At 35.6% G+C, this 24,312-nt stretch overlaps 1 protein-coding gene across 3 annotated transcripts in view; it reads left to right on the top strand.

Moving 5' to 3' along the window:
• The window catches only part of LOC136031952 (adenosine deaminase-like), a 233,178-nt gene extending 212,903 nt beyond the window's left edge, over positions 1-20,275 (top strand). For all 3 annotated transcript variants that reach the window (XM_065711961.1, XM_065711962.1, XM_065711960.1), the window contains 5 exons: positions 607-711; positions 7,394-7,506; positions 11,068-11,237; positions 14,416-14,542; positions 20,097-20,275. In XM_065711961.1, the coding sequence (XP_065568033.1) occupies positions 607-711; positions 7,394-7,506; positions 11,068-11,237; positions 14,416-14,542; positions 20,097-20,186 (605 nt within the window). In that variant the 3' untranslated portion in view covers positions 20,187-20,275. The remainder of the gene's footprint in view (positions 1-606; positions 712-7,393; positions 7,507-11,067; positions 11,238-14,415; positions 14,543-20,096) is intronic.
• The last annotated feature ends 4,037 nt before the right edge of the window (positions 20,276-24,312 follow it).

Genomic DNA, 24,312 nt, shown 5'->3' with positions numbered 1-24,312 from the left:
TTAAAGACATAGGATTTTTAAAAGTGGCAAAAATGTTTAAAAATTTTGAATTACTGGAAAGTGACGCTGCATCCATAATTAAAACCGAGTGTAAATGAAAAATAAAGATATAATGAAAGAACCACCCCCCTCTTTTACCTTTTGTAATCTATATAAGAGAATTCCATAGTCTATAATATTATATAAGAGAGAAACTTCTGTGTGCCGTGGTCATGTACAAAGGAAAATAATAGATAAGAATCCCGTGGCAATGTACAAAGGAAAATAATAGATAAGAACCCTATGGCCATGTACACAGGAAAATGTACATGGCCATGTACAAAGGAAAATAATGGATAAGAATCCCGTGGCAATGTACAAAGGAAATAATAGATAAGAATCCCGTGGCAATGTACAAAGGAAAACAATAGATAAGAGCCCTATGGCCATGTACACAGGAAAATGTACATGGCCATGTACAAAGGAAAATAATGGATAAGAATCCCGAGACCATGTACCAAGAGAAATAATAGATAAGAATCTCAAAAGAGCAGATGAAAAAACAACAGCAAACAAGCAGGAAGATTTAATGATATTATATTAATTAATCTACTTCTTCTTATTTAGGTTGGTCAACAGACGTTCTGAGGCTGTGCAAAAAATACAAGAACGAAGGAGTTGTTGGCATGGACATAGCTGGAACTGCCAAAAAGGGACCTGGGATGTCAGAAGGTACTGCTACTATTTATCTGGTATAATATGTTTATTCTTCATCAAATAATCAAACAGTCAATTAAACAATTCATCCAACTTCACTCCAGAGCTTAAGCTAGTTTAATAATACTATTCTTTATATTGCAACAGTTGCCAGTAGTGTCTGTACAGGTTTTTCCGAAGAGGACAAGACACAAAATTGTGTTTCAAGAGTTGCAGGGAGGAAGCTTTGAAAAACTTTTTTTAGAAGTGTCTTATATTCCCCAGAAGCTATGAAATTCCACACTTACCATATATTCCATCATTTTAATTGACGGGGGGGATGTAACACAAGTTCAATTACATAAGTAGATTTTGCAAAGTTTATTCAGAGAGCAAATTGTGTTTTAGAATTGAAAAATGTAAACGATTTTTATATCTATATGAAAGCTTGTGAGCTCCACTTTTAATAATACAATTCAATATATTACTGTTTAAATTCAGACACTCCCCACTACGAAACACCAGGTTTTTGACACTCTCCTCATAAGATTGCACTGCCTGAGATTCAGTCATTTAATTCCGACACGGAGAGGGAATAGCAGGGCTTATCATTGCTGTTTTGTGTCCGGGTGTTCTCCTAACTTTCATCCTTTCCTAATTCAGGTAACACTGGTAGTTTTGTGCACTTTTCGTCGCTCGCTTTAATTCCAAAATTAAATAAGAAAGATTTTCCACCTTAAAGTAAGGAGCAATATTAAAAACTAAAACGAGTAGAAATTATTTTTTATATGAGATGGCAGTTGCCCCCTGCTCAATGCCTCGCTCTTTACGCTAAAGTTTGACTTTTTGTTCCAATTATTCAAGAATAGTTCCTTGTGTATAATCACAAGGGTTGTTTAATTAGAAAAATAAGCCTTTTTAAAAGTTCTAAAAAGAACTTTAGCAAAAAGAGTGAGTTATTGAGGAGGGAGTGACCCTTCTGATATACATAATGATTTCTGTTCTTTTTAAGATTTAATGTTGCTCCTTACTTTCATTTGAAAAAACGTGTTTTTTAATTTTATCTCTGATCGTTTTTTATGGCACTTGGTATTAACCAAGTGACATATAGCAGTCGCCAATTCTGTCGGTCTGTCGGTCCCGGTTTTGCTACTTTAGGCACTTCCAGGTCAGCTAGGACGATGAAATTTGGCAAGCGTATTAGGGACCGGACCAGATTAAATTAGAAATAGTCGTTTTCCCGATTTGACCATCTGGGGGTGAGTGGGGGCCCGGTTAATTCGCAAAAAATAGAAAACATGAAGTATTTTTAACTTATCAGCGGGTGATTGGATCTTAATGAAATTTGATGTTTGGAATGATATTGTGTCTCAGAGCTCATATTTTAAATCCCGACCGGATCTGATGACATTGGGGGGAGTTGGAGGGGGAAAACGTAAAGTCCCGGTTTTGCTACTTTAGGCACTTCCAGGTAAGCTAGGACGATGAAATTTGGCAAGCGTATCAGGGACCGGACCAGATTAAATTATAAATAGTCGTTTTCCCGATTTGACCATCTGGGGGGGGGGGGGGAGTAGGGGCCGGTTAATTCGGAAAAAATAGAAAAGATGAAGTATTTTTAACTTATGAGCGGGTGATTGGATCTTAATGAAATTTGATGTTTGGAATGATATTGTGTCTCAGAGCTCTTATTTTAAATCCCGACTGGGTCTGATGATATTGGGGGGAGTTGGAGGGGGGGAAACCTAAAATCTTGGATCTAAAATCTAAAAACCACTTAGAGTGGAGGGATCGGGATGAAACTTGATGGGAAAAATAAGTGCAAGTCCCAGATACATGATTGACATAATCGGAACTGATTTGCTCTCTTTGGGGTAGTTGGGGGGGGGGGGAGTAATTCTTAAAAATTAGAAAAATGAGGTATTTTCAACTTACGAACGGGTGATCGGATCTCAATGAAATTTGATGTTTAGAAGGATATCGTGTCTTAGAGCTCTTATTTTAAATCCCGACCGGATCTGGTGATGGGGGCGGGGAGTTGGGAGGGGGAAACCTAAAACTTGGAAAACACTTAGAGTGGAGGGATCGGGATGAAACATGGTGGGAAAAAAACACGAGTCCTAGATACATGATTGACATAACCAGAACGGATCCGCTCTCTTTTGGGTAGTTGGGGGGGGGGGGTATTTCTGAAAAAAAGAGGTATTTTTAACTTACGAACGGGTGATCGGATCTCAATGAAATTTGATATTTAGAAGGATATCGTGGCTCAGAGCTCTTATTTTAATCCCGACCGGATCTGGTGACATTGGGGGGGGGGGGGGGTTGGGAGGGAGAAACCTAAAAATTGGAAAACACTTAGAGTGGAGGGATCGGGATGAAACTTGGTGGAAAAAAACACGAGTCCTAGATACATGATTGACATAACCAGAACGGATCCGCTCTCTTTGGTGTAGTTGGGGGGGGGGGGGTTAATTCTCAAAAATTAGAAAAAATGAGGTATTTTTAACTTACGAACGGGTGATTGGATCTCCATGAAATTTGATTTTTAGAAGGATATCGTGTCTCAAAGCTCTTATTTTAAATCCTGACCGGATCTGGTGACATTGGGGGAAGTTTGGGGTGGGGAAATCTAAAATGAGGGGAAACGCTTAGATTGGATGGATTGGGATGAAACTTGGTTGAAAAAATAAGCAGAAGTCTTGCATACGTGATTTACATAATTTGAACGGATCCGCTCAATTGCGGGGGGGGGGGGGGGTATTTCTGAAAATTAAGAAAAATGACGTATTTTTAACTTACGAAGGAGTGATCGGATCTTCATGAAACTTCATATTTAGAAGGACCTCGTAACTCCGATATCTTATTTTAAATCTAAACCGGATCAAGCGTAATTGGGGGGGGGGGCAGTTGGGGGACCGGAAATCTTAGAAAATACTTAAAGCGGTGAGATCAGGATGAAACTGGATGGGAAGAACAGAAACCTGTCTAAGATACGTGACTGACATAACTGGACCGGATCTGCTCTCTTTGGTGGAGTTGGGGGGGGGGGGTAATTTTAAAAATTGAGGTATTTGTAACTTACGAAAGGGTGACCAGATCTTAATGAAATTTGATATTTAGAAGGATCTTGTGCTTTAAAGTTCTAATTTCAAATTCCGACCAGATCCTGTGACATTCGGGGGAGTTGGAGGGGGGAACCGGAATTCTTGGAAAACATGAAAATTTGAGTATTTATATCTTACGAATAGATGATCGGATCGTAATGAAATTTGATTTTTAGAAGGAATTCATGTCTCAGAGCTCTTATTTCAAATCCCGACCAGATCTTTTGACATTGTGGGGATTTGGAGGGGGAAATCCTGGAAAAACACTTGGAGTGTAGGAATCGGGATGAAGCTTGGTGGATAGAATAAACAAATGTCCTTGATACGTGATTGACAAAATCGTACTGGATTCGCTCTCTTTGGGGGAGTTGGGGGAAGGGGTTCGGTGATTTGGCGAGTTCGGTGCTTCTGGACGTGCTAGGGCGATGAAAATTGGTAGGCGTGTCAGGGAGCTGCACAATTTGACTCGATAAAGTCGTTTTCCCAGATTCGACCATCTGGGGGGCAAAAGGGAGAGGAAAAATTAGAAAAAATTAGGTATATATAACTTACGAGTGGGTGATCGGATCTTAATGAATTTTGATATTTAGAAGGACTTTGTGACTCAGAGCTCTTATTTTAAATCTTGACCGGCATTAAGCCTCTTATTTTCCTTTTTAAATCAATCTATTGATTCATAGAATTTTGTTCGAGGTCATACCATATGATCTCTTGGCTCTTAGCTCTTCTCGCCTCGTCACAAGTGCCATATGAGCTCTTAGCTCTTGTTAGATAATACCGGGAAATTCGGATTTCCCTCCATGGAAAGTTCCCTTCCCACCCAAAAGATTCCTTCGTTTAAGAATCCTACGTACTAACCCCCTCCAAGAAAATCCCCTTCCCCCTCTCTTAAAAATGTTTGCATACTTCCAAATAACAAATACTAAATGTAAACAGTGGGCAAAGTTCGTAGTTTGCAGCCAAAGTTCCTAGTTTGCAAGACATAGTTATTAGATTATTTGACTATGCTGAACGAAATGGCTATCTCAAAATTTTGATTGGGTGACTTAGGGGAAAAAGGGACGTGGGAGGGGGGTTAGCTGACCTCCGATATTTTTGGTCACTTAAAAAGAGAATTAGAACTTTAATTTCCGATCAAATGAAACCTCTCCCGGCTTTTAGGAAAACCGGCAAAATAAAACTACCAATGGGGAAAAAAACAAAATAAACAAACAAATTAAGGTACTGATAAGGTGGCAATTCCAGTGAGGCGGATACGTAGCAAGAGTGAAATAATACAGGCGGTCTAGTAACGCAGTTCTAGTGTCGTCCTGTGCTACGGCGAAGTGGTGGTTGCGGCTTTGGGACGAGTGCGAGAGGCTAATGACCGGGGTTGTAAATGCGGTCCAGATTTATTCTAAGAGAATATTTGGGAATTCTCTGGAGGAGACTCTAACGGCGGTTAAGTCCATTGCTGCCGAGAAGAGTGTAAAAGACCCTAATTACCTTTGGAAGTCTCGTCCTCTTTCTGAGAAGCAGAACCATGAGGGCGCCGGTAGCATCCCAGAGTCTGAGTGGGATGCCTATTTCAAAAGTAAGTCTGTAAAAACCAACAGCAGTGTAGAAATTTCTTTCGATAGTGAGATGGCTTCGTTGCTTGATTCTAGTCAAAAACGGAATTATATTGTGATAACACCGTCTTCTGTTAAGGAGGCTGTGTTGAACCTTAGAAAGAAGAAATTCTTGGCTTGCACCGACAGTATTTGTGCTGATCATTTTATTGCTGCAAATGACCTCCTCTATAACCTCCGTGCATTACCTTTTCAAATGGTTTTTAACGTTGGTGGCGCTCCGGACAGTTTATCCATTGGAGTGATTAGTCCCATTCAGAGAAACAGAGTAAACGAAAATCTTCATGTCCATGATATAGACCATTGATTGTGTCAAGTGTTTTCGCAAAGATATTTAGGCTTCTGATTGCTGACCACTTAAAAGAAAAATGTATTATACTTCCATTCCAGGTCGGGTTCCAGTCGGGTCTAGGTTGCTTCCATTCCCTTAGAAGTCTCTGTAATATGCTCAGAGATACAGAAGCATCTGGGAGCACTCTGGTTCTTGGAGCATACGATTTTATGAATGCTTTTTGTTCCCTTATCCACTCGCAGGCCATGTTGAAGTTGCATAGAACGTGTGTTAGTCTTGATGTAATTTTCCCATTATATTTTATGCATAAGCACCTAAAAGTTCGTTTGAAGTTGTGAAATGAACTTTTAGAATGTGAGCTCTTTGTATTCGTCGGAATTAAGCAAGGAGCCATCACATCACCAATTATCTACAACAAATGCTTCTCTTCCTGCGCAGATTAGCCTACTTATTAGTTGCATTCAAAGTGATGGATACATCAGTGCTTTATTATGCGGACGATCTGTTAAATCCATGCCGGTCAATAGCTAATCTTCAACGGAGCTTTGATAAATTTCACAAATAGGACTAAGTATGAATGCTGCGAAGTCTCAAGTCCTCTTCTTCAATTTACATGGTAGTTATTTGCCCGATATTGTCTGTCTTGGTGATAGTGAGGTGGCAGCCACCACTGTACTAACATATTTAGGTTTCTCTATTGGGCTTTGGATTAAGAATACACGGAAGCTTTTGCTTCGGAATGCTGAACGCAAACTTAGAATTGCTTATGCTAGTGTGGTTACATCGCTACTTAATCTGGAACGGAAAGCCCCTTCTTGAATATATAATAGTCTGACTCTCCAACATATTCTAATTTGACCCCATTTTGGAACATTTTTACTGAATATGATAGACGAGTGTTGTGAAAGTGCTATTTTAAGTACGCGAAGTTTTTGCTTCAGGCCCCTCGGTGGCTCAGTAATAGGTACATCGCTAACTGTTTTGATGTGGAGGAACCGATTCAGACCGGGGATGAACAGTTTCAGAAACTGAGTAACCAGTCCTCTTCTCCACCTATGGAAGGGCGCACTATTTTAGATTTGGTATTATTAGTAATTTGTGTATATCTTTCTGACATGTTTGTTTTGATGTCCTTCCTTGTAGTGTGCTCCATCCTTTTTTTCTTTATAGATTGGTAATTAAGAGCATTCATTCATTCATTCATTAACACGCCTTCGTGATCTTTCTTCGAGCAAAAAATGTAAAGTTCCACATTTTTGTTACTTGAAACCTCTGCGGTAGGGTTTCTCTGATATGCTAAATCTGATGGTGTAATTTTCACCAAGATCAGTTGATTGCTTAGGGACGTTTCCCCCTTTTCCAAAAATTGGGAAGTTTTTTCAGGCTCGTAACGTTTGATGGGTAACACTAACCATGATAAATGTTATATATTTTGAGTAGGCATTAAAATCTGATTCTTTTGATATATCTATTGTTATCAATGCTCTGTTTCTAAGAGTTTCGTCTACAATTGAGCCGCAGAGCTCCTTACTTACAGTTTGGTACCACAAACTGTTTGAATAATGTAAGTTACTTTCTGTAAATTCTTCATATTGTCTAGAAAACGTATTCCTGTCAAGCCCTTCTTGTTTTTTTTTTATGTTTCTCACTGTTTGAAGAATAAAATATGCTTAGAAACTTTTTCGATTATATTTACACAATCATTCCAGGTGAACTGAATTTGTTTGATGAAGATGTGATGGTATTTAGAACCGCTAAAGAGGAGGGAATACATCGTACGGTCCATGCAGGAGAATGTGGTGGTCCTGATGAGGTTCAAAAGGTATAATAGTCGCCCTCGAACACGGGTTTCATTTCCTTTGTCAGTACTTAGCTATTCATCTTTTATTTAAGATTGGCGTGATAAATTTGACAAAAATACTATACACATATGGTTCCAACTTACAAGGCACTGACACCAGCCAATATATGTCAATAAAATCTGTGCTATCTAACATCCATGTGAATACTTTTTGGTTCAACCTATGAAGTTTTTTTCATATTCTCTCGGCTCGAATACTCCCTTTCTCACCAAGTCGGATGCGGGTCTATTTTACGGCCCTTTTGGATGTGGAGTACACAAAATAAATACAAACAATACAGTAGAAACATCAGGGATTTTTTTTTCTTAGGGGAACTTTAAATCTAAATGAAAATTTCGACCCTGTATCCAGGGGCCCTTCTCAGCAAAAATAAATGAAAATATATTAGAAACTCCCCTTAAAATACGACAATTAAAAATTAAATCGTTTTAAAATAGATCTAGCATCCTTACGTCAGGGAAGTTTGACCAGGACTGGTACATCCAGTGAGATGAAAAAAGGCAATTTATTTGTCGAAAAGTTTTTTTTTATCAAACACATCTTTTAACTCCCGTCAATCATGTAACGAATCCAATTCGTTCAAATTTTCCTGGTATTTCAGAAATTCTATCACTCAAATTAAATTATCTTATTTGTGATCATTTTTCTTATCTGCAAAGGAGGTATATGTATGACTAAGCTCAATAGGGAAAATAGTAATGTTGATTCAATTTAGAATTAGGTCTGTCATCACCACTTAAGAAAAGTGAAGTGCGGTCAAAATGTTTTGACCAGACAAACAACATTTGTCAATTTGTTTTTATGCGTCATTAAGCAGATGGTCTGATGAAAAATAAGGCGATATTTCAGATCCCATCTACTAAGGTAGAGCACAGTCGTGGAGATATCTATTTAAATCTATATTTTGGGATTCTTAGCTAAGGGTATCCTCAGGGCTAGAAATGACGACCTCCTTTGGCAGAAAGAAAAGTCAAAAATTCATCAAGCCTGCCTTTAGCAGATAAGAACGTCTAGAACGATCAGGGAAAAAAAATTGGCTGATCAATATTTTGAAGTGGCTTTGTGTTTCCGTGTCTTTATTTCATGTGTTTTATTGTTTTTAGCTAAAACTCTTCTGACCTTCATCATTAGACAATTTTTTTTTTGTATTAAAGAACCGTTGACGTGCTTCTTTTTTACTACTGTCGTCGTGATAAGAAGCAGAGAAATCAAGCCCAGTTTCTTACTTATAAATATAGAAACGGGATAGTGAAAAACAGATACTCATGAATTATGGACGCACCAAATAAGGTATAGTTTATCATGGATGATTCATTTCAAATGTGATTCATAAAAGTGGACCAAATTGAGGACCCAGAAAAGAACAAATTAATTATAAGATATACGAAGAAAAAGATGAACATATTGGAATTGTTTTTTACTTCAGCTTGAAGATCTGAAAAATTTAGCATTTAAGCCCCAAGTGGGACACACTAAATTTGGCGCTCTTCATGGTTTGAATTTTTTTTTAATGTTGGCTTTTCTATGATTAATTTTGTGTAGTTCGTTGACTGAGAAACGGTGAGGATAGATAATCCTGCTTACCAGTTTTTTTTATTCTTCTTGATGACGTTATAAGTTTTTCAGTATCTAGCAAAGTCATATATTCACACTCCCCCCTCATCCACCAGTATAGTTCAATGTTTTCACGATTTTTATATTCTTTTCTTCGTTTCTTATATTTAATTTAATTTTGTTTGCCTTTTTTCAGATGGTTGTGTTTTGCTTCCATTGAAATTTTGACCCTCCCTTAAATAATTTTCGCCCAAGATAATAGTCATCAATCGATCTGAGAGATTTCAAAAGTTATATTCTGTTAGTATATCAGTTATAATATGTGGCTGATTCAAAATTTTGACACTATAGAATAATTTAATTAACTATAACTAATATTTACAATTATTGTTTACTTGCTTGTTAATATTTATCGCACATCAAGGAATTATCCTTGGGTATGTTGGCTAGTATCTATTTGAGACTTTGATGATTTGGGATAAAAAAAAAATTATATTTACGTTTTTAGTACATAATGAAACTGCTAGCGCAACCATTTTTACTTGCCTTGAAATCACCATTTGCAGGAATCAGTCTAAATATACAAGATGAAAAGAAAGCTCTAGACAGTAATAGGCAGCAATATACAGAGAGTTCTTTTTACTATCAGAAATCTTTTTACTTCAACAGTTCTTTCTATTATAATAGATCTCAATACGACAGAAATAAATACACGATCTTTAACTTTTAAGTTTAAATAATTCGAAACATCGCCAATCCTGAACTTCAGGCGTAGTCGTTCTATTTAACCCAAAATCATCGTCAGATCTTTACTGATAAAAAAAAAAAAAAAAAAAAAAAAAAAAAAAAAAAAAAAAAAAAAAGACAGATATGATCATACCCGGAACAAAATATTGCAACTTAAAGGTCCTAATAATACTACAAAAGTGGTACAAAAACAAGTTTCAAAGAAATGTTAAATGCGATTAGCTCAAAATAAAAATCTATAATAACAAATTTAGGATGACCTGATTCCCTATACTTTCGAATGTTTTTGCTAAGTGAGGAAAATACTAACAGCTGTGCATCTTTCTAGTATACTTCCCATTCTATTGCATATGAATCCACATAAATTCGTGAACCACTCTTAGAAAATTTTTTGTTTCCTTTTCCTAAGGTTGAAACCTCTCTTCTCCAGCTTTTGCAGCCTAAATCTCAATCAAATATGAATAATCGAAAGGATTGAGCTTATTTACTTCTACTACTGCTAACAACTCACTGCAGCAGCGTGCCGCCTGAGGCCAAAACAGCTGCGCACGCTCCTTCTCCATCCTAATCGACTTCAAAACCTCCCTCTTTATACCCTCCCAGGAAGTTTTTGTTTCCCTTAAATCGTTCTTTACGACATTGCCCCATCCCGACCGTGGATGACCTGCTTTCCGTTTAGCCCTAGACAGTTGGCCGAAAAGGACAATCTCTGGCAATCTGCCATCCTTCATCCGTAGAACGTTCCCTAGCCATATGAACCTTTCTGTCATTATAGCCCTAAAAAGCGAGATTGAACCACGCTTTTCATACAACCAACTGTTTTTGAAATATGATCATTCAGCTGGGTGTTAGATTGAGTTTCGGACTGCACAAAGACGAGACGAAGCTGGGGCTTTTTAACTGATGAACTAAAAACTTTTTTAAAATACCAATTGTGGGAGTAAACAGAATTACTGACAATATTTACAAACTATTTCATTTCCAAGAAGATGGACTGAAAAAAAAATCAACTAGCATTCGAGACAATTGAGTTCAGAAAAACGCCTACTAAGCAAGGTTGCATTTATTTCATAAGCCCTGATTTCTGAGTGATGCGATAGGACATGTTATGTTAATTAGATCAAGTTTTCCAGGTTTGTGCTGAGAAAATAAAAAAACAACAAAATCAAGCTTTTAATTGTATTAAAACTTTTGTGCCTGATCATTTTGCTTTCATTAAGGCCATTGATGAGTTGTTTGCTGAAAGAATTGGACATGGATACCACTGTGTTGATGACCCACTTGTGTATAAACGGTGTTTAGATTCGCAGATCCATTTAGAATGTTGTCCTTGGTCGAGCTTTATGACTGGCAGTGTCAAGCAAGATGTTAAAGAGCATCCAATTGCCAAGTAATGTGTTGTTCTTTTTTCGACTAGCCTCTCAAGTTTGACCTGTTCATTGTTAATAATACCGATATTTCAGTTTTTTTTCTCATTTTATGTGAATATTTTCGTCCTTTGTTAGATATATCCCCCCCCCCCAAAAAAAGTTTTACTTCAGACCTACCTTTGGCCAGGCAGGTACGCAAGAATTTCAGCCCAGGGACCCTAACATTTTGTGTCGTGTTTGTGTGTGGGGGGGGGAATCCCAAAAAAGCGTAATAATAGGTGAATTATACGGAAAATAGAAAAGGGCTTAGTAAATGTGTATAATTTCAACATTCCAGGGAAGCTCGAACTTTCCGAGGGGCTGTGATCCCTCGCCTCTGTGGTATTGAGGCAACCTAGACTCTATTGACAATCTGAAGAACAGCTATTGTTGAACAAAGTTTATTTTTCGCACTACAGCAAAGACAAGGGCCATTTTTTGCTGTCCTCGAAAGTTTGAGAAGAGGAAATATGATAGGGGGGGAGGGATTTCATCTGTATCCTTTGGTGTTATCTGTTTTATCAAAAAGAGAAAAGTATTTTCAATAGAAATCATTTGATATAGCTAAATGCTCATGTTAATAAATGCGGGGCGAGAAACATTTAAGATGGTGAATAAATAAAACTGATAAAAGTAGCAAAAGTATCTCATTTTTTAGTGTTTTATACTGCGGTTTTGAGATGCCTTTTGATCTTATTCCTGAATATTTCCATTTCAAACTGTTCGTATTAATGAACTTTAAGAAAATAGCGACCCTTGTTGGTAGGAATCAAAACGAACCGGCTGTTATTCTGATATAAAAATAATCTATATTTATTTTGATGTCAAGCGTGAAATCTCATGAAGTTTTAAGTTACCCATCAAGAGGTATAATTAACAAGAAATTTGCATTGTTTTTGGAAAAAGGTGAAAAACACCACCAAAAAGGGTGTTATCTTCATCAAAACTTGACCATCGACGTCATAAAACGCAGGCTGAGGGTTTTAAGCCCTTATCTTCAAAAATACCAAATTTTTTATTTTTTAGAAGAAGTGTGACCACGGAAGTTTGTCTATTTGATCATGGATTATTTGTTTTATTTGCCGAAATTGGTCGTACGTAGCAGTTGGCTATAGGCCACTGATAGATGGATCATACGAACGGAAATTTATTCGAGGATTTTTGATTTTTAAAAGAACTTGGGCGACAGAAAAGTGTACTTCTATGCTATTCTGTGATACGAGACAACAATTTTAGCCCGAACATGAGCAAAATGCGACCGAGCGAAAATTCTTAGATAATTAATCAGTTAATCAGTTCAGAACTATCAAAAACGATTTTTGCATACCCCAAGTACCAAAGATCATTCTGCCGTGCTCATTTCTGTGTTTTTGCACTGTTCCAGCCTTACGAGCTCTGCTCTCTGTTGGAGCATAATATTGTTTTTGTATTTTTTAAGTTGAATAAAGAAAAAGTTGAAGTTGAAGTGCGGTGGCATATTCATTCTTAAACATATACGCATTCCAATCTTATAACAGTCTCACAATATTATTAGAACAATCTTAGGTAATTTTGCAAAGCAACTGTGCCTAATTATAACTGTCATTCATAAAGCCTTGTTTTAAAAATAGATTAATCTTCAGTGTAGTCATTGCAGGAATGATGAGAGTTCACCTCCCCTTTCATCACGTCTCTTTCTCTCATTTAGGGTATATAGGATAAGGTAATAAAAATGGACCGGCATTAAAAAAGTGAGTTCTTTTTCAAATAAAAGAAAAGAATTATTTGTCAAAAGTATTAAGAATATAAACTATCATGCAAATAATGGTAGCTTCTGCCTTATTCCTTATGCCGGAGCTTAACTTATTATTTCAATGTTTCAAAAATAAACGTTCTATTGTGAGAGCAATGTGAGAAACAGTTTAAGAGTCTTTCGCAAGGATTATAGAATCTTCAGTTATACTTGCTTTAAACAATACAATTTTTTTTAACTCAAACTGGTTTAAGTGCAATTGATAAAAAAAAGCTTGCAATTATTAACTACAGATACATTTTTTGTTTTCTAAAATATACTCACAAAAGCACTAATTTAATTTAGGGTATGGAATAAGGACTTTGAAGGGACGCGCTCTCCCTGCATGTAGGGTAATTTGTATTCGTTTCAACTTTAATGTCACTCTCTACTCTGATGTGAAAGGCACTTTGATAGGTTTAATCCTTCTTAGATCAAAATTTCTAACAGAAAAGGAAAACCTGAAAGATCCAATGTGTTTCAAACCTATTAGCCTTGCTTCAACTCTTCTGCTTCTGTCTACTGGCTCATCACATCAAACTTGTTAGCGTAGAAATCGTTTACCAGCTAATTTTCACTATGCTTTCACTAAGAAGTATTTAAAAGAATCCAACGATAGCTGTCACCTGTTATTTTTTGTATTAGATCTAAAATAATATATAGGAATAGGAATAAAGAAACTATTCAATAAATTGGGGAAAGCGCGGGTATTTTTGTAGTCCTCCGCTAAGGTTTCTTTAAAGAAGTATATACATTCAAATTGTTAAATAAAAACAGAAATGAAAGAAAAAAACAAAAAAAAACAATGTGAGCAAACGGTATAATCAGATGTCAAAACAATAATTACATCCATAGAGAAAGCTAATTTTATTTTACCATCAATTTTTGTTTTCACACCAAATTCCAAACTTATATTGACCAAATAAAATACAGTTAAATACAATTCTATTATAAACAATATGCAAAGTAAAAAAAATCTAAAGAATTGGATCTAGTTTATATTATAAGAACCTTCAAGGATCACCCTGTTTTGTCCGATATAAGTTGTTTTTTTTAGTTTTTTGGCTAATTCTATTATAAACAATAATTAAAATAGGAAAAACCTACAGAATTAGAACTAGTTTATGTTATAAGAAATGTGAAAAAGGAAAGACGAGCTTTGATTATTGCTACATTACTAACTTAATCAAATTACAGTTAAATACAATGCTATTATAAACAATAAGTAAAGTGGAAAAAACCTAAAGAATTGGAACTAGTTTATAGTATAAGAAATGTGAAAAACGAAAGAAGAGCTTTGTTTATTGCTACACTACTAGTTTAATCCTGGTTATCACTGCAGTTTTGGTTCTATTAAGTTCTTATAGTGCATAAATTTCCCTGTATAGGTTTAATCGAGACGGGATGAACTTTTCAATCAACACCGACGATCCATCCGTCACAGGAACTACGCTACAAGATGAATACAATCTGGCCAAATCGTGGGGACTGGTAGATGCTGATATCATTAAAGCGGTAAATGGCCATTACAATGTATAAAAAAACTTACATATTATACTTTTTATAATTGATTGTGTCAAAACCCAATTACTCCGAGACAATTACTTCTGAAAACAGTTGAGTGATGCTATACAACGCACAGTTGAGACTGAGGCGTCTTTGAAGACACAAAAACTTAACTTGAAGCGTCAATTTGTTTCCAAAATCCCAGAGTGTACGATTTTTTTCTTTTATTTTTTGTGCTGAAGGCAAGCGTGCATTTTTCATTAGAAAGATTGCATACAACCAGATTTCATGAAAAGTCCAAGATTCTGTATTTTGGTATGCCTACCCTATTTTGCCTATTACCCTATTTTGTTCCAAGTTTAAACTTACAGACTTTTCCTTGGGTGGTGGTTGTTGAGGGGATTTGAAATTTTCTGTTTGGGGTAGGGGCAAGATATCTTTCCTATGATCCTCGCAGAAGAGTGCAAGGGTCAAGGATATAAGGTCAAGGGTGGGGTTTCAAGGATCTATGGCCAATTATCTTGGGATAAAATAACCAGTTGTTTTTTATGTTTATCTTTTGATGGTGTATTCTGAAAAATTTGCTTTCTAAGTATGCTATATTCTTTTGCGAAAAGAAATATAATCAGTCATTCAACACTATATCAGAAAGCATTTATTAATGGCCCCTTAACAAGGTTAAATATAAAAAAAACGTGTTTTTTAACAGCAAGTAAAGAGCGACATTAAAGCTTAAAACTATCAGCAATTGTTCCGTATATGAAAGAGGTTGTCCCCTTCTCAACGCCTCGCTCTTTACGCTAAAGTTTGACTCTTTGTCATAGCTCTACTTTTTAAAACAATAAAAAACTTTAGCGTAAAGAGCGAGGCGTTGGGGAGGGGACAACTCCTTTCATATACGGAATATTTTCTGTTCGTTTTAAGTTTTAATGTCGCTCCTTACTTGCTGTTAAGAAAAAACTTGTCTTTTTTTATTTAGTTTCTGATCGTTTTAAATTAATGCATGTTTTGATTTTGGCTCACCGCACATGAATAATTAAAACGAAATTTGCATATTAATTTTTCACCCCCTTGTATTTTTATTATTATTAATTTTTGAACTCCCTCATATACGCAATATATCCTTACTTCCAGTCGAAAAAACTTTTTTTATTCCTTTTTATCATTGTTTTTACTTTAATAATACTAGAAAATCCTGTTGTTTACTGTCTTATAAAGTAGAATTGAGAGAAAAAGTCAAAATTTAGCGTTAAGAGCGGGGCGTTGAGGAGGGAACAGTCCCTTTCATACAAGGAGTAATTTCTGTTCGTTTTAAGTTTTAATTTTGCTTCTTACTTTCAGTAAAAAAAACTTGGTCTTTTTTTTGTTTATATTTAAAATCAGCATAAAAGTTCCATTCTTTTGATGCAACTATTGGCATCAAAATTCGTTTTTTAGAGTTTCGGTTACTATTGAGCCGGGTCGCTCCTTACTACAGTTCGTTACCACGAACTGTTTGACAAGATTTATTGCAAAAAGCATGCGGATCATAGCAACACAAAATACAGCCTACAAACAAAGCTTAAGAGACAAAATAAAACTTCCAATAATACAAACCAAGAAAAAAAACATAACAGGGTCACATTTTAACCGACAAACAATAACCGTAATAAAATTCGATTCCTAAATACCTTAACAAGCTATCCCCTCAAAGATAATCCCCTACGTTTAATCTCTAAGTGAAGAGAGTTGCACAACTGTTTGATAGCACCAGTATTCCTCTCTTATATTCGCTCAATTAACCAATATTCACTCTTAAACACTCGTTCAAAACATTCATTCCGCAACTCAGACAGCTCTTTACACTCGGATACAAAATGAAAGAGATTCTCCTTCTCTCACATCCACACATGGGGCAAAAATAGGGGCCGGCCACCAATCTAAATTTTCTCAAAAATTTTCTTTTCTCTCCTAAATCTGAACTATCTCCCCTCATCAACAACAAATTCTCCAAGTCCTTTCTATTCACCCTAGATTTAAAATAAACCTCCTCCCCCTGCACTCTCTAGCTTGGGAGTAAAACTTCAAAGACATAGAATGGTTCTTATGGGCATGCCACTCTTAAATTTCTTGGTAATATAGAGTTTGCTGGACTTCATTCCATGCTGGCACGCTCTCAATCATCGGGCATTTTCTTTCATTTCACATCTCTGAAAGGCCACATAAGGGTCAATTTTTCTTGACCTGATTTGGCCACGAATCACGTCTACAATTCTTCAAACTCTCTAAATAAACTAACCTAAGAAGCCGAATTCTAGGTAGCCTAATTATTTTTTCCTGAAATTTCACCATCCTAACCAATCTAACACTCCTTTAAGTAAAAAGCCCCAAATCTCCTTTTTGTACCACTGAACTAAATGAATCCTTCAAGCCTAAAATTCCCTTAAAATTATCTAGCTGAACTGCTTCCTACTTGGCTGCTTTAACAAAACTCCAAGTCTTGGACCCATTATGTAGACTAGAAGCTATTTTCGTCTGGAGCACTCTCTGAATCCTCATATCAGCTGGCTCATCTGAATTACTTCTCCATAGCACATTTATTGACATATTACCATTTAAATTATAATCATCTACATTCTCTTTCAACTACATCACCCTTTAAATTACAATCATCTACATTCTCTTTCATCTACAACACCCCATAAATTATAATCATCTACATGCCTACATGCCTACATCCCCCTTAGCACGCTAAACTTAAAACCTAAATAAACAAATTTGTCTTTAACCTCTAACATCGCTCCTCTAAAATTAAAATTAACCTCCCTTTTGTTCCTAAGTACTAATGCTACTGACTTTTTAGCATTCAACACTAAATTCTTATTTTCTAAATAATTCTTTATTACATCTAATTGCTTCTGAGGGCTACCTCTGCTACCTGACACCAGAACTATTTCATCCACAAACAACATACATTATTGCCTAAACTAATCCAAAGATTCACAAGGGGCTCCATTATTTGCCATAAAACTATCTAAATCAATAACAAACAAGGAGAAAAGCTTAGGAGATAAATTACATGCCTGTTTCACTCCCACATGAGACGTAACCAGCCTAGAAAATTTCCCATAACCTTCACAACAAACTCCACCGTGAAACAAGACGGCTGGCCTATTTCTAACAGACTTTCGATTAAGAACTTCCTATTTACCAAGTCAAAAGAACTCTTCAGATCTAAAAATTCTGCTAATAGCCGACCATTATTCCCTCTAGAATATTTTCTTCTCAATACATCTAAAGTAAAAATATGATCAACAGTGCAAAACGTCGATCTATATTTCCTCCTTTTCTTACCAATCTCTTAACTTAAATTCCAGAATCTTACAAAATAATTTACTTACCACATTCCCCTTAAAGATGGGCCCAAAGTTTTCATATAACCTCTTATCATCTTTCAAACAGCTCGTGGTATTGAACTGTAGTAAGGAGCGATCCGGCTCAATAGTAACCGAAACTCTAAAAAAGGGAATTTTGATACCAATAGTTACATCAAAAGAATTGCATTTTTACGCTAATTCTAAATATATAAGTTTCATCAAGTTTAGTTTTACCCATCAAAAGTTACGGGCCTGAGAAAATTTGCCGTATTTTAGAAAATAAGGGGAAACACCCCCTACAAATAAAAGAATAAAAGTAAAACAAGTAACAAACAAGTCAAACAAGTAACAAGTAAAAGAATCACACCATGAGATTCAGCGTATCAGAAAACCCTACTGTAAAAGTTTCAAGCTCCTATCTACAAAAATGTTGAATTTTTTTTTTTGCCAGAAGACAGATCACAGATGAGTGTTTATTTGTTTGTTTTTTTTCTTTTCTTTTCCCCAGGGGTGATCGTATCAACCCAGTGGCTCTAGAACGTTGCAAGAGGGCTCATTCTAACGTAAATTAAAAGTTCTAGTTCCCTTTCTAAGTGACCGAAAAAATTGGAGGGTACTGGATTAAAATTTTGATATAGCCATTTTGTTCAGCATGGTCGAAAAACCTAATAATTATGTCTTTGGGGACAACTGGCTCCTCCACAGTCCCCGGGGGAGGGGCTCCAAGTTACAAACTTTGACCATTGTTTACATAAAGTAATGGTTATTGGGCCATGTACAGACGATTTTAGGAGGACTGTTTCACGTTAAAGGGGGATCAGGGGAGGGGGTTACGTGGGAGGATTTTTCCATGAAGGAATTTATCATGAGAGAAGAAAATTTCCATTAAGGAGCCGCAGGATTTTCTAGCATTATTTAAAAGAACAATGAGTAAATAAATAAAAAAATCTTTTTTGTGGTAGAAGTAAGGAGCAGCATTAGAACCTAAAACGAACAGAAATTATGAAGTATATAAGGGGGTTCGTCTCCTCCGTAATACTTAACTCTTTACGCTAAAGTATTTTTAGTAATTTCAACTATTTATTCTACGGTGTTTGTGATTCAGGGGTCATTCTTAAGGAATTGGGACCAAGTTGAAGCTTTAGTTTAAATAGCGAGGTATTGACGAAAGGGAGAACCCCCTCATGTACGTAATAAAATATACAATTATATAATTTTGTTTCGTAAGTACAATTCGTAAGTTACATATATTTATTACTAATAAAAACCTTCGTAAGAAAATAAAAAGTTCTAGTTGCCTTTTTAAGTAGCCAAAAATTGGACTGCAACTAGGCCTCCTCCCCCATTTGTTTTTATCAAAATCGTCCGGTCAAAACTATGAGAAAGCCATTTAGCCAGAAAAAAAAGTAATATTCAAATTTCGTTTTAATTATTTATGTACGGCGAGCCAAAATCAAAACATGCATTAATTGAAAAACGTTCAGAAATTAAATGAAAAACAAGTTTTTTATCTGCAAGTAAGGAGCGACATTAAAACTTAAAACGAACAGAATCTATTCCATTTATGAAAGGGGTTGTCCCCTCCTCGACACCTCGCTCTTTACGCGAAAGTTTTTATTTTTTTTTTTAAAGTAGGGTTGTGAGAAAGAGTCAAACTTTAGCATAAAGAGCAAGTCATTGAGGAGGGGACAACCTCTTTCATAAATGGAATAATTTCTGTTCGTTTTAAGTTTTAATGTCGCTCCTTACTTGCAGTTAAAAAACTTGTTTTTTTCATTTAATCTTAAAAAGAGACACTGTTACCGAAGTACACCGTGAGCAAGACCAACAAGCTTTCTTCACTATGAACGAGAAAATTGAGGCCAACATGGGTATTAAAGCACTCCTTTTTAACCTCAGGGCATTTGTAGATATATCGTCTGTTCCTGAACCCGAACTACCCTTCATCTTTTCCAATTGATCCCGAACTTCTTGTTGAGATACAGGTAATTAAGTCATAGTCATTCTGTCTTAAAGGATATGTCACCGTCCCTAGACCTAAGTGTCTATCCTCCGAACCATTAGACTTATTATCCCAGAAAGATTTCGATAGATCCAGAGAGATCCCAGAAGCTATGTCTAATTAACACTAAAAACGTTTTATTTGACTTAATTACTGTTTTGTATAATTTTGATAATTTATTTATCACATTTTTTCTTTTATTTAGAACATGAATGCTGCTCTTCATTGTTTTGCAAGTCCAGAAGAGAAAACAGAACTGATCCAAAGATTGAAAACCGCTTATGAAAATAAGTGAAGTGTTCTGAATTTTGTTAAAACTGACTTCTGGTCTCCTTTATATGGAATGCACTGTAGGATAAATAAAAGCCGTTTTCAAAAACAAAACTTGTCTTGGTTCTTGTTATTCTAGAAGCGTCTTTCCTGATTGTCACTATTCCATCTTGACTCATTTCATCATGTTTTCTTTTATTTTACTTTAACTATAATTCTCCTTTGAAACCGAAAAAATGATGCTTTGCTAAATTTTATAAATACAGTAATAAATAGTTTCTAGTTCCTCAAATACATATATATATATATATATATATATATATATATATATATATATATATATATATATATATATATATATATATATATATATATATATATATATATATATATATATATATATATATATATATATATATATATATATATATATATATATATATATATATATATATATATATATATATATATATATACATATATATATATATATATATATATATATATATATATATATATATATATATATATATATATATATATATATATATATATATATATATATATATATATATATATATATATACAGGAGTTTGTCCGGAAAGTAATAGGAATGATTTTCTTCCGCTGTGACTGTACTTCGGAACGTGCCTACGCCACCTGAATACGGTAGTGGGTATTCCTAGCTAACGAACGAGCTGTTGGCCAGTTGTCTCCGAGCACCTGGAGAGTCAGGGCAGACATTTTTGCGTGACGTGTTTCTGTGAGTGGTGCAAGCCGAAAATACAGCGTTTCTTTAGAGCAGAGATAAGTGATTAAATTATTCGTGAAAATCAATAAATCTGCGACAGAGCCGTTTGATATGATCAAACAGGCTTACCTAGATGTTGATTTAGCAAGAAGTGGTGTGTTTCGATGGCACCAGGCCTTTTTGGAGAGCCGGGAAGAGGTTGCCGATGAAGACCGTACTGGAAGACCTTCGAAAACACCGACAATGTGACTTGTGTGCGCACAGTTTTGAACTCAGACCGTCGACTAAGTATTCGTTTAATTACCCAAATGTTAGATTTACCAAATCTTTCGTTCATGACATTGTGACGGTGCATTTGAACATGCGCAAGGTGGGCAAGAAGATGGTCCCAAAAGTGTTCACTGACGACCAGAAACTGCGGTGAGTGGAAGCGTCCCAAGAAAATTTGAACTTGTGTGAAAGTGACCCCAATGTGAATAATTTAATCACAAGTGACAAGTCCTTTGTCCTTGAATATGATCCCAAGACAAAGAGGTAATCTTCCGAGTGGCATACGTCTGCGTCTCCTCGCCCAAAAAAGGCAAGAATCAGCAAATCCAAAGGGAAAACGATACTCATTGTCTTTCTTGACATCAAAGGCATCGTCCACCATGAATTTGTTCCTCCTGGACAAACCGTCAACGCCAAGTTTTATGTGGGAGTGCTCAAGAGACTCAAACAAAGGGTCAATCGGGACCAACAAGACATCATAGCTGACTGGAAGTTGCACTATGACAACACACCGCCTTTCTCGTGAACAGCTATATAAGTTTCTATTATATATATATATATACGTAGTATATATATGGGCATACGTAGCTTCTTGTTTAGGGGGGGATCGATTTTGTGATGAAGGGTGGGGGGAGCTGAAGGTATATTGGCGTTTCGCAAAACATTACGTTGCCAGCAAGTTTTATCATACCTATGAATTATTTGTCAATAAGTGATCACCAAAACTCATAAATCATCAATAAGCTTCAACATCAATCTTCTTCGATTAGAGCTGAAAATTTCCAATATAATACGGAAAATTGCTTCTTGTTGGACTTTTATTCTGTCATTCCAGCTGATCATTTCCAGCTTGTTCAACTATCTACCTTTTTCAACTGTTTTTTCAACCATCTGCTTTTTCAGTCATTTCTAGTGTAAATTCGAAGTTCTAGGGGGACAGATGCCCCTTGCCCCCTCCCTCTCCGTACTCCCATGTATATGTATATATATATATATATATATATATATATATATATATATATATATATATATATATATATATATATATATATATATATATATATATATATATAGCTACGAAGATTTTTCATTGAAAAGTTCGGTTTTTTCAGTAAATAGAATTGACTACTTTGAACATTTCATATTTTCTTTTGCTATTAATCACCGAAAGTATACAGAGACTGTCAAAAAATTCGCTATAAATATCGTAAAATACTGAAAGAAACTTTCCTCTTTCGTTTTGGCGAAGTCTGAATGAATGAATGACGGAAGGGCTTATTGCACTGGCTGATTGCGCAGCCTTTCACTGCATCTTGTGTGAGGTAGTAAAGGTACATTCTGATGTGTTCTGTCTGGGTAACTCCTGATATTGATCGATAGCGGTTTTTTTTTTTTTTTTTTTTTAGCAAAACCCTCTATCTTAGGGTTGAACTGTGATGAAGTAGAAATTCATATTATGACTTTTAGGTGTCAACGCTTTAAGGCTTTCGATAGATCTGTTGAAACCATTTTACATTGATCAATTTTTCCCATAATCTCTGCCGGTTAAATTAAAAACGAGAAACACAAGTTTTTCTAATTGAAGGTAAGAAGCAACATCAAAACTGAAAACGAACAGTAATTATCACGTATATGAGAGTGTTGCTCCTCCTCAACACCTTCCTCTTTGCGCTAAGGTTTTTGGTACTTTAAAAAAGCTGCTTTTTGTTCCAAATAAACGAACCATGTGTTTCAGGGGTTGTTCTTGAATAATTGGAACAAAATTCGAAATTTAGCGTAAAGAACGTGGTGTTGAGAAAAAGAAACATTCCTCATATACATAATAATTTCTGTCTGTTTTAAGTTTAATGTTGCTCCTTACTTTTAAGTTAAAAAAAATTGTTTTATTGTTTAATTTCTGATAATTTTTCTATATAACGCCGGGAAATTTAGTCTTACCTCCACGGAAGTATCCTTCCTCCCCACTGATATATTCTCTAGAAAATTCAATTCTAGTGAAGATTTCCTCCGGACAATTGCCCTTTAAGTTTTAATGCTTAAGTTTAATCTCCACGCGTAAAATTGAGCCGGCAAAGAAAAAGCACGACATGAAAAGAATTTTCTATAGGAATTCTGACATATTCCTCTACTGTAAAATTTTCCAAGAAAAATTCACACCCTGGAAACTTCCCTCCCCATGTACCCCCCAGAAGATAATTTGCCTCCTCCCCCAAATACTTTATGCATACTTCTAAAGAACAAATACTATGCGTAAATAATGGACATATTTCTTAACTTAAAGACCTTTCCCCAGAGAATGTGGGGCTGTGGGGGTTCACGATATCTCCAAAAGCATAGTTATTTGGCCTTTCAACTAGCCTGAACAAAATGATTGCCTCCAAATTTTGATCAGGCAATTCTGAGAAAGAAAAGTAGCGGGAGAGCATGCCTAGTTGCCCTCCAATCTTTTTGGTCACTTAGAAATGGGACTAAACTTTTAATTTTTGTTTGGATGACCCCTCTCCCGATATTCCAGGAATGCTGGGTCGATAAAATCAACCCTTGGAAAAGCAAACAAACAAAACAGCCACAAACAAACAACTAAACACACATCCATGGTCTTTCTTCTGGCAAAAAAATACAAAATTCCAAGTTTTTACAGATAGGAGCTTGAAACCTCTACATTGGATTTCTCTGATATGCTCGTAGCCGGTAAGACTAAACTTAATGAAACCTATATATTTGAAATCAGCAGCTTAAGCCGATTCTTTGATATAGCTATTGGTATCAGATTCCTTTTTGGTTACTTTTTGAGTTTTGGTTACTATTGAGCTGGGTCGTACCTTATTTACAGTCTGTTACAACGAATTGTTTGATACTACAATATTTATATAGCTTGAAATCTCTCATTTAATTATAAATACAAAACAGGATATTTCTGTGATCTTCAAACATTATGTTTAATAGTGGCTGATCACTAATAAAGCATAGTTCAAAAAAGTTATTGAAAAGTATTTGTAATATCATTAGCGTTTACAGTATATCACATACCTTTGACCGCATTTCGAGGATCTGAGCATGAAAATTAAACATAGGACCTTTTCATAGTTATTGGAATCATTGCAAAACGCAATAATAATCATTTTTTTAT

Source organism: Artemia franciscana, chromosome 10, assembly GCF_032884065.1.
Source record: "Artemia franciscana chromosome 10, ASM3288406v1, whole genome shotgun sequence".
Classification (NCBI taxonomy): Eukaryota; Metazoa; Arthropoda; class Branchiopoda; order Anostraca; family Artemiidae; genus Artemia; species Artemia franciscana.
The sequence above is the reverse complement of the archived record's forward strand: the minus strand, read 5'-3'. Positions and strand labels throughout refer to the sequence as shown.